Here is a 12,287-nt window from a genome sequence, read left to right as displayed (position 1 = left end):
ATGTTCAAAACTAAAAACACAAACACAATATCAAATTAGTCCAATCTTTGTTTTATTCTGTAAACCTTTTTTTTTTCTTTATTTCTAACTTTCATTTAGTTTTTGTGTCATGTATTTTTTAATTATTTTTCGGTAGTCTGGCTACATAAAAAACAATATAGGGTGTACATGTAAGATTTCTTTGCTCTCACATCGGAGAAATTACTGTCATCTACCAATTGCTTAATTTTAATGTGAATCTAGACAATGGATGGAACTTCATATTCTACGTCTAAAATTATGTCTAAGGTCATGTCTGCTTAAAAATCCTTTCTCAATTCCTGGGATTGCTCCAGCAGCTATAATAGTGGTTGTGTGTGAGAATAATTATAAACAATAACAATATAGTGACAGTTGTCTCCTGGTGCACCACTGGAGGGAGCCCGAGTGCCACCATTGCAACCATAGTTTGTGAAAAATCTTGCTGTTCTTAGTGCTATTCTGTTTTAGTAAAAAAAAAAGGAAACTTATATCATTAAGAGTACAACAGAGCATTACTGAGGCCAGACAGAACAACCCCCACCCAGTAACGCCCAGTAGAATTGCATTCAATTAGCATGTAAAGCGATGCAGCGGTTCTAGCACAAGATGGTACCAGCCCAATAGTGCTGCTCTGTTTGCAACAGTTAATCGGCATGATCAGACCAGAAATGCATCAAGTCACAACCACAACTGTGACCACAGTTTTATCTGTCATTGTGAAATTGTATTGGGTCATCAGTACAAGAAATGCCAACTGTTTGTCATTGCTTTATGGTGATAGTTAATGTCATCATTTAAATTCCAAAACACGTCTGAAAGCAGAGGCATAATCTGACCAGCTCTTCATCAGATTCAGATTCAGAATTGTACTGATAAATCTTTATCAGTCAAACAGGTGAGAAATGTGCATTGTTACAGCAGCTAGGGGTGGGTCTGAAAAAGTGTTTGCCAACGCTCTCATTTTGTACTTTTTTCTGTGTTAGTCAAATTTGAAATGTTTCATTAAATTCACAAATTTAGTCAAAGAAAACATATATATATATATATATATGTATATGTATATATATGTATGAGATGCTATATAAGGCTTTTTCATGCTCCCCATCTGGGTTCTGGGGTTCAAATTAAGATGAGGCTGATATGGACTGCCTGTCTGGTACCTGTGTACCACCCATATGGGCTTGTTACCTGGGAAGGGCGGAGTCACTGTCATTTTACACTAATGAATGTCAGTTTTACAGACTTTACACTGAAAGTTTAAAATTTAACAATGCAATTTTGTTGTGTCGATGTTCTTTTTCTGAAACACAGTGTTACTATTATGCCAGATGTAATGGGACATTTCTACATTTCTTTTTATCTCTCTCCTGGAGTTATTTATTTTGTTTTTCCTTGTGTGCAGAAGGGTCAAGTGTAGCCCATCAATGCCCATTGAGACATACTGTATGTGACATCGTGCAAATGCATCCTTCTTCCTTACCATGTCCAGCCATTGTGACAAAGGGAATCCATTTGTTCCTGGAGCCACCAGACTCTAAGTACTCTTTCAAAAGAGTTGCCACTAAGTCTATTTATCTAAGTTCTCTGAAATCCTAGTATTACTTGTCCACAATCCAGATTTCAAAGGTGTCTAAAATTCTTGGATTTCTCAGCATTTCGAAGAATAAAATGATTGATTACAACGCAAAAACATTTTCAAGCTTTGGTTTCCTTGGTTTATAATGCGATCTGGAAGTACCACAAAACGTTCTGCCTCAACAGAGACAAGCCTTCAAGATGTAGCCAACTCTGACGTCGGACGTTTTACGGTTACGTGATTGAAGATGTATGCAGTTCAGTTTTACTCCAACCACGAAAACTCACAGTACAAACAAACATCTGAAGGCCCAATGACTATGTAGGTGTCTGAGTGCAACTGTACATGTGCACGCGTGTCTGTGAGTTCATCTGTTGCTATTTTGAGAATACGGAGAACAGAATGAACGCTGTTTTTTTTGCCGTATTCTGTTTGCACACACACAATTTGTTCCCTCTGTCTGAACACTGGGTGAGAAAGCCTTTCACAGAGTAAGAATGTGGAAATGTCAGAATACACTTCAGATACATCAGTCACTGACAAACATACAGTAAGTGGGAATGTCCACACACTTTCTTGACGTCACTTGGAGAAATGTGATTCTTAAGTCAAAAGAAGATGTGCAATAAATCAACTTGACATCATTCAAATTCTATTTTAAGACTATGAGAGAAAAAGTTTTTTTTTTGGCTAGACAGTATACAGACAGGAACGTTAGAGTGGTTATATAATGCAGATGTGACTAAATTAATAAATTACAAATAAGTAAGTAAAGAGCCATATGCACATCTGAACAACTGATAATGCATTTTTTTCTGTATTTTTTTTTAACCATTTATGATTTTATTAACATAAAAAACTCCATATAAGCTGCACCTGTTTTACACCAGCCTGATTAATATTTACGAAAATGCTTTACATTTAAGGTATTTGGCAGATGCCCTTTTCCAGAGCGACTTACAACGTGCTTCCATGTTACCATCGATGAAGAGATCAGTTCTGGTTCACTAGGACCCCAACTATAAATACAACCTTTTTATTCACTCTGTTGTAGTTTCTGTACATAAGTTAAGACAATAAGAAGGTTACAAGTTCATCTAAATATTCTCTAAAGAGGAAGGTCTTGAGCTGCCGTGTGAAGGTGCTCAGTGACTGAGCTGTTCTGACCTCGAGGGGAAGTTCATTCCACCACCGAGGGGCCAAGACAGAGAAGAGTCTAGATGAGCGTCTTCCTTTTATCTTCAGAGATGGAGGGACCAGGCAAGCAGTACTGGAGGTTCGGAGTATACGAGGTGCAGTGCGAGGTATAATAAGGGCTGTGAGGTAGGATGGTGCTACTCCATGTTTGGCTCTGTAGGCCAGCATCAGTATTTAAAACCTGATGCGTGCAGCCAGTACTGGAAGCCAGTGGAGGGAACGTAGCAGAGGGGCGGTGTGGGAGAATTTGGGAAGGTTGAAGATTAGTCGTGCTGCTGCGTTTTATATGAGATGTAGAGGTCGGATGGTAGGATGGTAATGATGGTAATGGTAATCGGATGGTAATGATGATGGTTATAACTATTTTACATGTACATGAATCTGTAAACAGTTGTTACTTCTAGCCACACAGTGTATTGCTCAGTGTAGTCCGCAATAATCAATAATTCCTGCACTCTCTGAGAAATTTGGTTACCATGTCACAATCTATTTACATGCAGTAAAAACATTAACATTGCACAGTATTAATAAACCTAAGCGGTTTTACCACCTGAACTTCCAGTGTTTACCTCCTTGGACAATAAAACCTTTACTTTACTTTGCAGAACCTCAAATACTTGCCTTTTTTAAAGCAATGTTATTGCTTTTTGTTGTTGTGGCCAAGGCTTTTGTGATGAGAAAGTGACTGCTCTGATCTTATCGTCTCGGAGAAAAACCACATTGGCACTCGTCCAATAAGATGAAACATACTTCGGTTTAGAAAGGCATGCACAGAAACGCCTACAGTTTCTACGTTCAACCAGTTTTGCCTCCATATGAGCACTCATTTACACCGTTCACAAATAATGTTATTGTATAATAACTTGGTCTTGTTGAAATATTGCACTTTGAATTCTTGTATTTTGCATTGGCTCTGCAGAAACAAGGCTCTGAAACACCCCCACCATACACACACATTTGTTTCTAAAATGCCCAGCTGGGTTTGTGTGGAGCTGCCAATGCTCAGATGGGTGAAAAAGGAAATAACTTCATTAATGATCTGTAAGCACAGAGAGCGTACTACTGTAAAGATCTCCTGGTAAGCATTCTAAAATGCACAATGGACCTGAGAAATGAAAGAGTGATCCATGGCACTACTATGGACTCATTCTGCTGACATTTTAAATAATGCCTTGTTTGTTTGTATGATTTATGGATCATGATGTGGCTGTCATCAGCATTGGTCTGTGGTGTGTGGTCTGAAAACCAACCTGTCAGTGATCGCAGGATTGAGGATGTGGACGTGTACAAATACCGTCATAGCACAATGACTATCTTTTTTTTTTTTTACGTCTTGTGAAAGTACTGTTATCAGGTTAACGTCAATCTGTCAAGCATTCTTTGGAAAAGTCTGGAACGTGGTGCTGGTTCTGTTATCGGGTTAAAATCAATCTGTCAATCATTCTTTAAAAAAGTATGGAACATTTTTAAACGCTACGTGTTTTCAGTGCTTGACCCCTTTCCTGTATGATGTGAGCCTATGTGGTTTGTCAGTAACCTTGGTATTATGTAGATAAAAGCTAAAAATATATAACAGTGACTGAATCAGTTATGCAATCATGGCACAAGATAATTCACATGAAGATATGACTGAGGTAATATGAATATGAAACTTTATATATACACACACACACGCCAGGTTTTACTAACAAATCTTTATAATATTAAATATATCAGGGTCTAATCTTGTCTAATTTTTTTTTATTTGATCAAATCAATAAAATATAATCGAATTTGTCACCAGACCATGGATGTTGCGAACATACTGACTTATTAACTATTGGTAATTCTTTTAGTGACCAAGCCACTGGCAGATAAACAGTCCTTAATGTCCAGTAACGAATGGTTCCATAGATGTAAAGTAATAACACCTTTAGATTGGGGAATAAAAAATATCTCCTTTTTCACGGAGATATGAATGTACCCTGAACAGAGTACAGACAATGCAGAAGTACAGACTAATCAAAAATTAAACCAAACATCCATACGTTATTAATACAGCTGTCTCAAAACCACGAGTGGTATAATATTGACATTTCTTGCTGACGTTACATTGGATATTATATTTACAGCATTTATCATATGCCCTGTTACCCACTTGGGTACCACCCTAATTGGTATTTAATTGGGTGATGATTAGGGTTTAACATATTTAAAATTATTTGTCTATTTACTTAGCAAACAACAAGGACAGGCGTCGCAAACTTTAGTGCCAAAATAAATATTTCACTGTCTCCCTGCAGTTCCATAAGGTTGTTTTTCCTGTTCTCACTCAAGTTCTCACGCTTGCTTGAGTGGATCACTTGAGTGTCAGAGATCATTGCAGGGCAAGAAAAGCCAACAGTCAACCAAGAGATTTACTTAACTCAAGGAACCAATACACAGAAACAGTGAAACAGAAGACCAGCACAGTGATAAAACGGACACGGACGTGACACAGCAGGATACATTTGTCCATGTAGCCTCACATGCAGATAATCAGGAAATCAGGGCTACATTGGACAAACACCACCCACAGTCAGGTTCGTGACACTTAATAATTCATAGCACTGTACCGACATTGTCAGGAATAATTAGCCCAAATTTCTGGTAGTAAATTTTCCTGGCCAATTAGAAGTAACCTTACAAGTAGCATACTTGCCCGTACTATATGAGAGCTGAAGTTTCAAATCCAACTCAGTGAGCATGCCACTTAACCCTGAGATGGCCTTGGCTATTGTCAGAGTAAATAATGATCATAAGTCACTCTGGATAAGAGCCTGTGATGCAACATAAAGTAAGTAGTATGCATGGAAAACTTTTGGGCCCTACCCCGAGTTTAAGAATGTTATGCAGAACATCAAAATAGTCTGCTTTATGGAATGGTAATTACTGGTAATGATTAGTGAGTGTCATCTATTGTTGATCTTCCAACCTGCAAATGAACTAGCATTCTAAAATTTTCAAACTCACGTTTCACCATTGTAATTCCAGATTTTAAGGCTGCACAAATAAATGCAGTGTTTCATGTCAAAGAAAGAAACGGTAGGAATAATGCAATATCAATAAATTTCATTTCAATAATTCTCTATAAACAAGAAGATAGACTGAATTTACAGTCTTTCCAGTCCCATACATGGATTAGGGTTTTGTGGCTGTTCACCAAAAATGTGTTATAAATACATATACACAGCAGCTTCTGTATCCACAAATAGTCACGTTGTTTCATCAAAGCAAACTACCACAGAATTTGTTTATTACAGAGATCATTAACAACTGAAAGGTTGGAATGTAGTTCCCTGTAACAAGTTCCCATGAGCAGTGTGGTGATTTATAAAAAGTATATTTCAGTGAGTGACAGTCATTACAGTAGCTTTTTGATCAAATAAAATTATTCTTCTTAAATGTATTCTTCACCCTTGCTTTTAAAGTGCAATAAGTAATTAGAACAGGCAAAGCATAATGATGCACAGATAAAGGAATCCCCAATCAGGAGGGGTGTTCTAACACATGAAGGTAAGAATGATTGACAGCGATGGAGTGATGGATCTTACCACTGCCTTGTCACCAGCAGTGAAAAGACCATGGAAATGAAGGTCGTGACCTGACTGATTGTGCTGGCTTTGCTGGATGGTCCTGTTGAGGTATTGGTACTGTAGCTGGTACTAGTAGACACCGTGGTAGACCCAGTACTAAACAGATCTGTGAAGGGAAATGCACATTCAGTGAAATGTACATTTATATTATCCTTGCACAGTGTAACTCATAAAGCTCATAAGCTGATGTTTCTGTTTACTTATTGGTGATATTTGCATATATTATATATGTATATGTACAAACAGTTAGTTTAATGCTTTAATAATGTTTCACAATGTTTTTAACTGAACTTTTTCCTAGATTGATTCCATCCACCTTCTCTCTGACAATAAAAAAAAAAGAAAAACAAAACCATGACATAGCTCAATTTAATTGTAGATGATATTTTAATAGTTTTGATTAGATAAACATTCTGTATTTATCTAATATGCCTTTAGTAAAACACTAAAATATACAGCTTCCCTTTAGATGCAATAGCATGAAAATGATTTTCCTTAGAACAGGTATTTGGTTTCCGTGTGGACACACAGAGCATTATCTGAATTGTTGTCATCCATACGGAGATTCAGATAATGTCCCATATGCTGTGGCGCTGTAACTCCCCAATCTCGCGTCTTGTTTCGCATCTAGCTCTTTTCAGAGAGGAGTTCTTGTAGTTTCATTATGAGGTTCTGCAGCCGCTGCAGCACAACCATGTACGTGTTATCTGCCATTGGTGTATGTGTAATGAGTTTTTAAACCATAGGTCAGGTTGGAGGGGAGTTTGGGCTGATGCGTCAGAGATATGCGGCAGAGCCGATGCGGCAATAAAGCTGCTTTCAAGCCGTATGTGGCAAGAGCTTTGCTTTGACCTGAAACTCATTATTTTCTATGGCTTGTGCGGTCCAAGAATGGTTTCACCAATTAAATCAGCATTCTTACAAAAAAAATGCTCGTCCACACGGAGATTCAGAAAAGAGAGAATAACCATTCTGGGGCCCCTGAAACGCCGTCTCCGTGTGGACAGATCGGACAGAAATGTTACCGTTTCAGAGAAAAACGTTTTCCGTGTGCACCATGCCTAAAATGGTGTGCCAAGGCACCTGATTATGCAGTCCTGATCAATCCGAGCTGAAACCAATTAGGCGAGATTGATCAGAACTCCATAAGGGCAGTCAGTCGGCGCGGCCGATTAATGTGGACATTTACCTTACCTGACGTTCAAGTTTACGGCCTTATGCCACTTGCCTTTGGATTGCTTGAAGTTCTTTCCTTTATGTTCCTTTGTATTAATATTTAGTAGCGTTGTATTAATATTTAGTAAATGCCTTTGTTGTTCCACAATGTCCTGCTCTAGCGCTTCATTCCCCGTTGCACCCCATGTCGTGACAAACTGCTTAGAAATGTACCTGTGTTGTTTATGGAGATCATGGTGAATGACAGATTTCCACTTCTTGCTGCTCTCAGCAATGTCTGGAAAATGGATGTGTTATTTGGTAAAGTGGAATTGTTGGTGAAGGTCAGAATGGTATTGTAGATTATAGATCCGTTGCTGGAAAAAAAAAAAAAAGAATTGTGAAGCTAAATGTTACTGTTCCAGTTGCAAAAGGTTTCAATCATGATTGTAATGATAAAAAACACTGAAATAGTGTACATGAACAGTATATGGAAAATACCTGTAGTTCAGTACAGCCAGACCAATGTAATCTGGAGTGTAGTCTTCAAAGAAAAATGGATCAAGCTAGATGCCAAAATCAGATAAAAGTCAGATGCCAAAACCAGATGCCAAGTCTCATTCACACAAGCCTGTTTTTTTTTAAAATATGAGACAGTGCTTGCCTCATTTTTAATAAGTGATGATCTGTCCTTGAATGCTGATGAATTTGAAATGAGCAGATCAGGATCAAATGTCTCATTTGTGCGGAATGGCAGATTCATTACCATCTGGGGAATTTCTGGGGAACCAAAGAAAGTATGGTTATTTGATGCCATGGTTTCACAAGAAAATTAATAATTTTTTATCTAGACAGAGGTAAATAGAGTTTAGGCTTACTTGTGACTGATACAGAGTTGACAATTATTGGAAGAGTGATGTTTAGGACCGGATCAGTCACTGCATTTTTCAAAGTCATTTCAATGCTTGTGCTTTCTGGGAGGGGCTCTGCTGAATTGTCGTTGAATTCCAGCTCCACTTGTGTCTGAACGTTTTCGAGAGCTCTTTTTTTCCCCACAATTTTACTGACAAATATAACATTTTATCAGAATCAGCTGAAGAATCTCGTAGACTCCTTTAAGCCTTATTGAATTTTATCAGATATACAAAGAAAGTCAAACTTACTTGAAGGATATAACAACTGTCTGTACAAAAATGTTTCCATACTTCCTTTGGTAGATAATATCAAGCTATAAGATTTTAACAGAAAATAAAGCACAAAGTAATTAGTAAGAAAATTCAAAACGTTCAAGTAGTATTCATTGCATATTAATTTCTTACCACAGATGTAACTTCTTTGGCCTTCTGCTGAAATTCTCTACTGTTTTTATCACTGAGTTGAGGTACATATTCAATTACCAGGATAAAGACCAGTTCAACCAATGGTAAAGGATGTACAATGGCTGTATTTGTGGTGGGATTTACAGTTGTGGTTGTTTTAGAAGTAGCAGCTGTCGTTGGAGCTGAAGACGTCATTGGGGTACGTGCAGTTGTACTGAATGTGGGCCTTGTGGTAGTTGAGTGAATCACAGTTGTAATTGGTGTTGTCCCCAGTGTTAGTGTAGGGTTCAGAAGAGTTTGAATCAGCTTTGTGGTTGTTGCGTTAAATGTAGACGATGAGATTGCTGACTGTGTACCCACTTTGGTTGTCATATGAAAAGAAGATGTAGGTTGCAATGTCGATGCTGGTCCTGTTACTACAGTTGTTGACTTTTTATCTTCTGATTTTGATGAAACAGAGACTGTCTGAATCTGTGTCGTCCCCACTGGCGTTGTAAGGTGAACCAGAGATGATGTAGTTTGACTATGTTTTGTGGTTGTGGGTTTAAATGTAGCATCTGGCATTGTCACTGTTGTTGAGGCAGTAAAATATGGGGTTGATGGTGTACCTTCCTTTGTTGTAGAGTCAAACAGATGGGATGTAGTTTCAAGCAACTTTGTTGGTTGCAGTGTATATGTTGGTTGTGCAACTGCAAATGCTGTTTTTGTATCTACTTTAGTTGAAGAGTTAAGGATTATCTGAGTCTGTGTCGTAAACACTGGTGTTGTAGATTTTAGCAGAAGTGATGTAGTTTCACTCTGTCCAATGCTTGTTGGTTTAGATGTAGCAGTTGACATTGTCACTGTTGTTATGGAGGCAGTAAATGATGGAGTTGATGGTGTTCCTGCTTTTGCTGTAGAGTCAAGTATCATCTTTGTGGTTGTTGGTTGCATAAATGATGTTGGTTGTGTCATTAAAATTGTCGACTTTGAATCTGCTGTTATTGTTGAGTTTTGAATTGTCTGAGTCAGTGTCGTCAATGCTGGTGTTGTAGATTTTGGCAAAAGAGATGTAGTTATACTCTCTTTTATTGTCGTTGGTTGAGATGTAGCAGTTGACATTGTCACTGATGTTGTTGAGGTAGAAAAAGATGGAGTTGATGGTGTACCTGCTGTTGCTGTAGAATCAAATATCATCTTTGTTGTTGTTGGTTGATATATTGATGTTGCTTGAGTCATTAAAATTGCCGACTTTGTATCTACTGTTGTTGTTGAGTTAGGGATTGTCAGAGTCAGTCTTGTCAATGCAGGTGTTGTAGATTCTGGTAAAAGAGATGTACTTTCACTCTCTGTTAAAGTTGGTTGAGATGTAGCAGTTGACATTGTCACTGTTGATGTTGAGGCAGAAAAAGATGGAGTTGATGGTGTACCTACTGTTGCTGTTGAGTCAAGTAGATGAGATGTAGTTTCAATCAACTTAATGGTTGTTGGTTGTGTAACTACAAATGTTGACTTTGTATCTACTGTTGTTGTTGAGGTAGGGATTGTCTGAGTCAGTGTCGTCAATGCTGGTGTTGTAGATTTTGGCAGAGGAGATGTAGTTATACTCTCTTTTATTGTTGTTGGTTTAGATGTAGCAGTTGACATTGTCACTGTTGTTGTTGAGGCAGAAAAAGATGGTTTTGATGGTGTAACTACTGTTTCTGTAGAGTCAAGTATCATCTTCGTGGTTGTTAGTTGCATAATTGATGTTGGTTGTGTCATTAAGATTGTCAACTTTGTATCTGCTGTTATTGTTGAGTTTTGAATTGTCTGAGTCAGTGTCGTCAATGCTGGTGTTGTAGATTTTGGCAGAGGAGATGTAGTTATACTCTCTTTTATTGTTGTTGGTTTAGATGTAGCAGTTGACATTGTCACTGTTGTTGTTGAGGCAGAAAAAGATGGAGTCGATGGTGCACCTACTGTTGAGTCAAGTAGATGAGATGTAGTTTCAATCAACTTAATTGTTGTTGGTTGCAGTATTGATGTTGGTTGTGTAACTACAAATGTTGACTTTGTATCTACTGTTGTTGTTGAGGTAGGGACTGTCTGAGTCATTGTCGTGAATACCGGTGTTGTAGATTCTGGTAAAAGAGATGTACTTTCACTCTCTGTTAATGTTGGAGGTTGAGATGTAACAGTTGACATTGTTCCTGTTGTTGATGAGGCAGAAAAAGATGGAGATGATGGTGTACCTACTGATGTTGCAGAATCAAGTAAATTAAATGTACTTTCAATCAACTTTGTAGTTGTTGGTTGCAGTGTTGATGTTAGTTGTGTCACTACAAATTTTGCCTTTGTATCCACTGTAGTTGCTGAGTTAGGGATTGTCTGAGACAGAATCATCAATACTGGTGTTGTAGATTTAGGGAGAAGAGATGTATTTATATTCTCTTTTATTGTTGTTGGTTGAGATGTAGCAGCTGACATTGTCACTGATGTTGTGGAGGCAGAAAAAGATGGAGTTGATGGTGTACCTACTGTTGCTGTTGAGTCAAGTAGATGAGATGTAGTTTCAATCAACTTAAGGGTTGTTGGTTGCAGTATTGATGTTGGTTGTGTAACTACAAATGTTGCTTTTGTATCTACTGTAGTTGATGAGTTAGGGATTGTCCGAGTCATTGTTGTTAATACCGGTGTTGTAGATTCTGGTAAAAGAGATTTACTTTCACTCTCTGTTAATGCTCGTGGTTGAGATGTAACAGTTGATATTGTTCCTGTTGTTGATGAGGCAGAAAAAGATGGAGTTGATGGTGTACCTACTGGTGCTGTTAAGTCAAGTAGATGAGATGTAGTTTCAATCAACTTAATGGTTGTTGGTTGCAGTATTGATGTTGATTGTGTAACTACAAACGTTGACTTTGTATCTACTGTTGTTGCTGAGTTAGGGATTGTCTGAGTCATTGTCGTGAATACCGGTGTTGTAGATTCTGGTAAAAGAGATGTAGTTTCACTCTCTGTTAATGTTGGAGGTTGAGATGTAACAGTTGACATTGTTCCTGTTGTTGATAAGGCAGAAAAAGATGGAGTTGATGGTGTACTTACTGTTGTTGCAGAATCAAGTAAATGAAATGTACTTTCAATCATCTTTGAAGTTGTTGGTTGCAATTTTGATGTTTCTTGTGTCATTAATGTTGTTGACTTTGTATCTACTGTTGTTGAGTTAGGGATTGTCTGAGTCATTGTCGTGAATACTGGTGTTGTAGATTTAGGCAGAAGAGATGTAGTTATACTCTCTTTTATTGTCGTTGGTTGAGATGTAGCAATTGACATTGTCACTGATGTTGTGGAGGCAGTAAAAGATGGAGTTGAGGGTGTACCTGCTGTTGCTGTAGAACCAACTATCATCTTTGTGGTTGTTGGTTGCAATATTGATGTTGCTTGTGT

General features: G+C 37.9%; 1 protein-coding gene across 1 annotated transcript; it reads right to left on the bottom strand.

Moving 5' to 3' along the window:
* Positions 1–6,051: 6,051 nt before the first annotated feature.
* Positions 6,052–11,657, bottom strand: LOC114793351 (serine-rich adhesin for platelets-like). The gene is made up of 8 exons (XM_028985041.1): positions 11,424–11,657; positions 8,883–10,337; positions 8,727–8,791; positions 8,442–8,626; positions 8,228–8,343; positions 8,065–8,129; positions 7,798–7,940; positions 6,052–6,514 (listed from the first exon to the last, which is right to left on the bottom strand). Exons 1-8 carry the CDS (start codon positions 11,520–11,522, stop codon positions 6,363–6,365), a joined length of 2,280 nt encoding a protein of 759 aa, XP_028840874.1. The 5' UTR covers positions 11,523–11,657; the 3' UTR covers positions 6,052–6,362.
* Between the last annotated feature and the right edge of the window lie 630 nt (positions 11,658–12,287).

Source organism: Denticeps clupeoides, chromosome 1 (assembly GCF_900700375.1).
Source record: "Denticeps clupeoides chromosome 1, fDenClu1.1, whole genome shotgun sequence".
Classification (NCBI taxonomy): Eukaryota; Metazoa; Chordata; class Actinopteri; order Clupeiformes; family Denticipitidae; genus Denticeps; species Denticeps clupeoides.
This window is presented reverse-complemented; position numbering and strand designations above follow the sequence as displayed.

Excerpts from the sequence above, each read along its gene's own strand:
- LOC114793351 (XM_028985041.1), bottom strand. The coding sequence starts at position 11,522 with ATGACTCGGACAATCCCTAACTCATCAACTACAGTAGATACAAAAGCA. Across the intron at positions 10,338-11,423 it reads TGCAACCAACAACCCTTAAG|TTGATTGAAACTACATCTCA; the intron begins TTGATTGAAACT and ends ACAACCATTAAG. Across the intron at positions 8,344-8,441 it reads CAACTCTGTATCAGTCACAA|AAATTCCCCAGATGGTAATG; the intron begins GTAAGCCTAAAC and ends TTGGTTCCCCAG.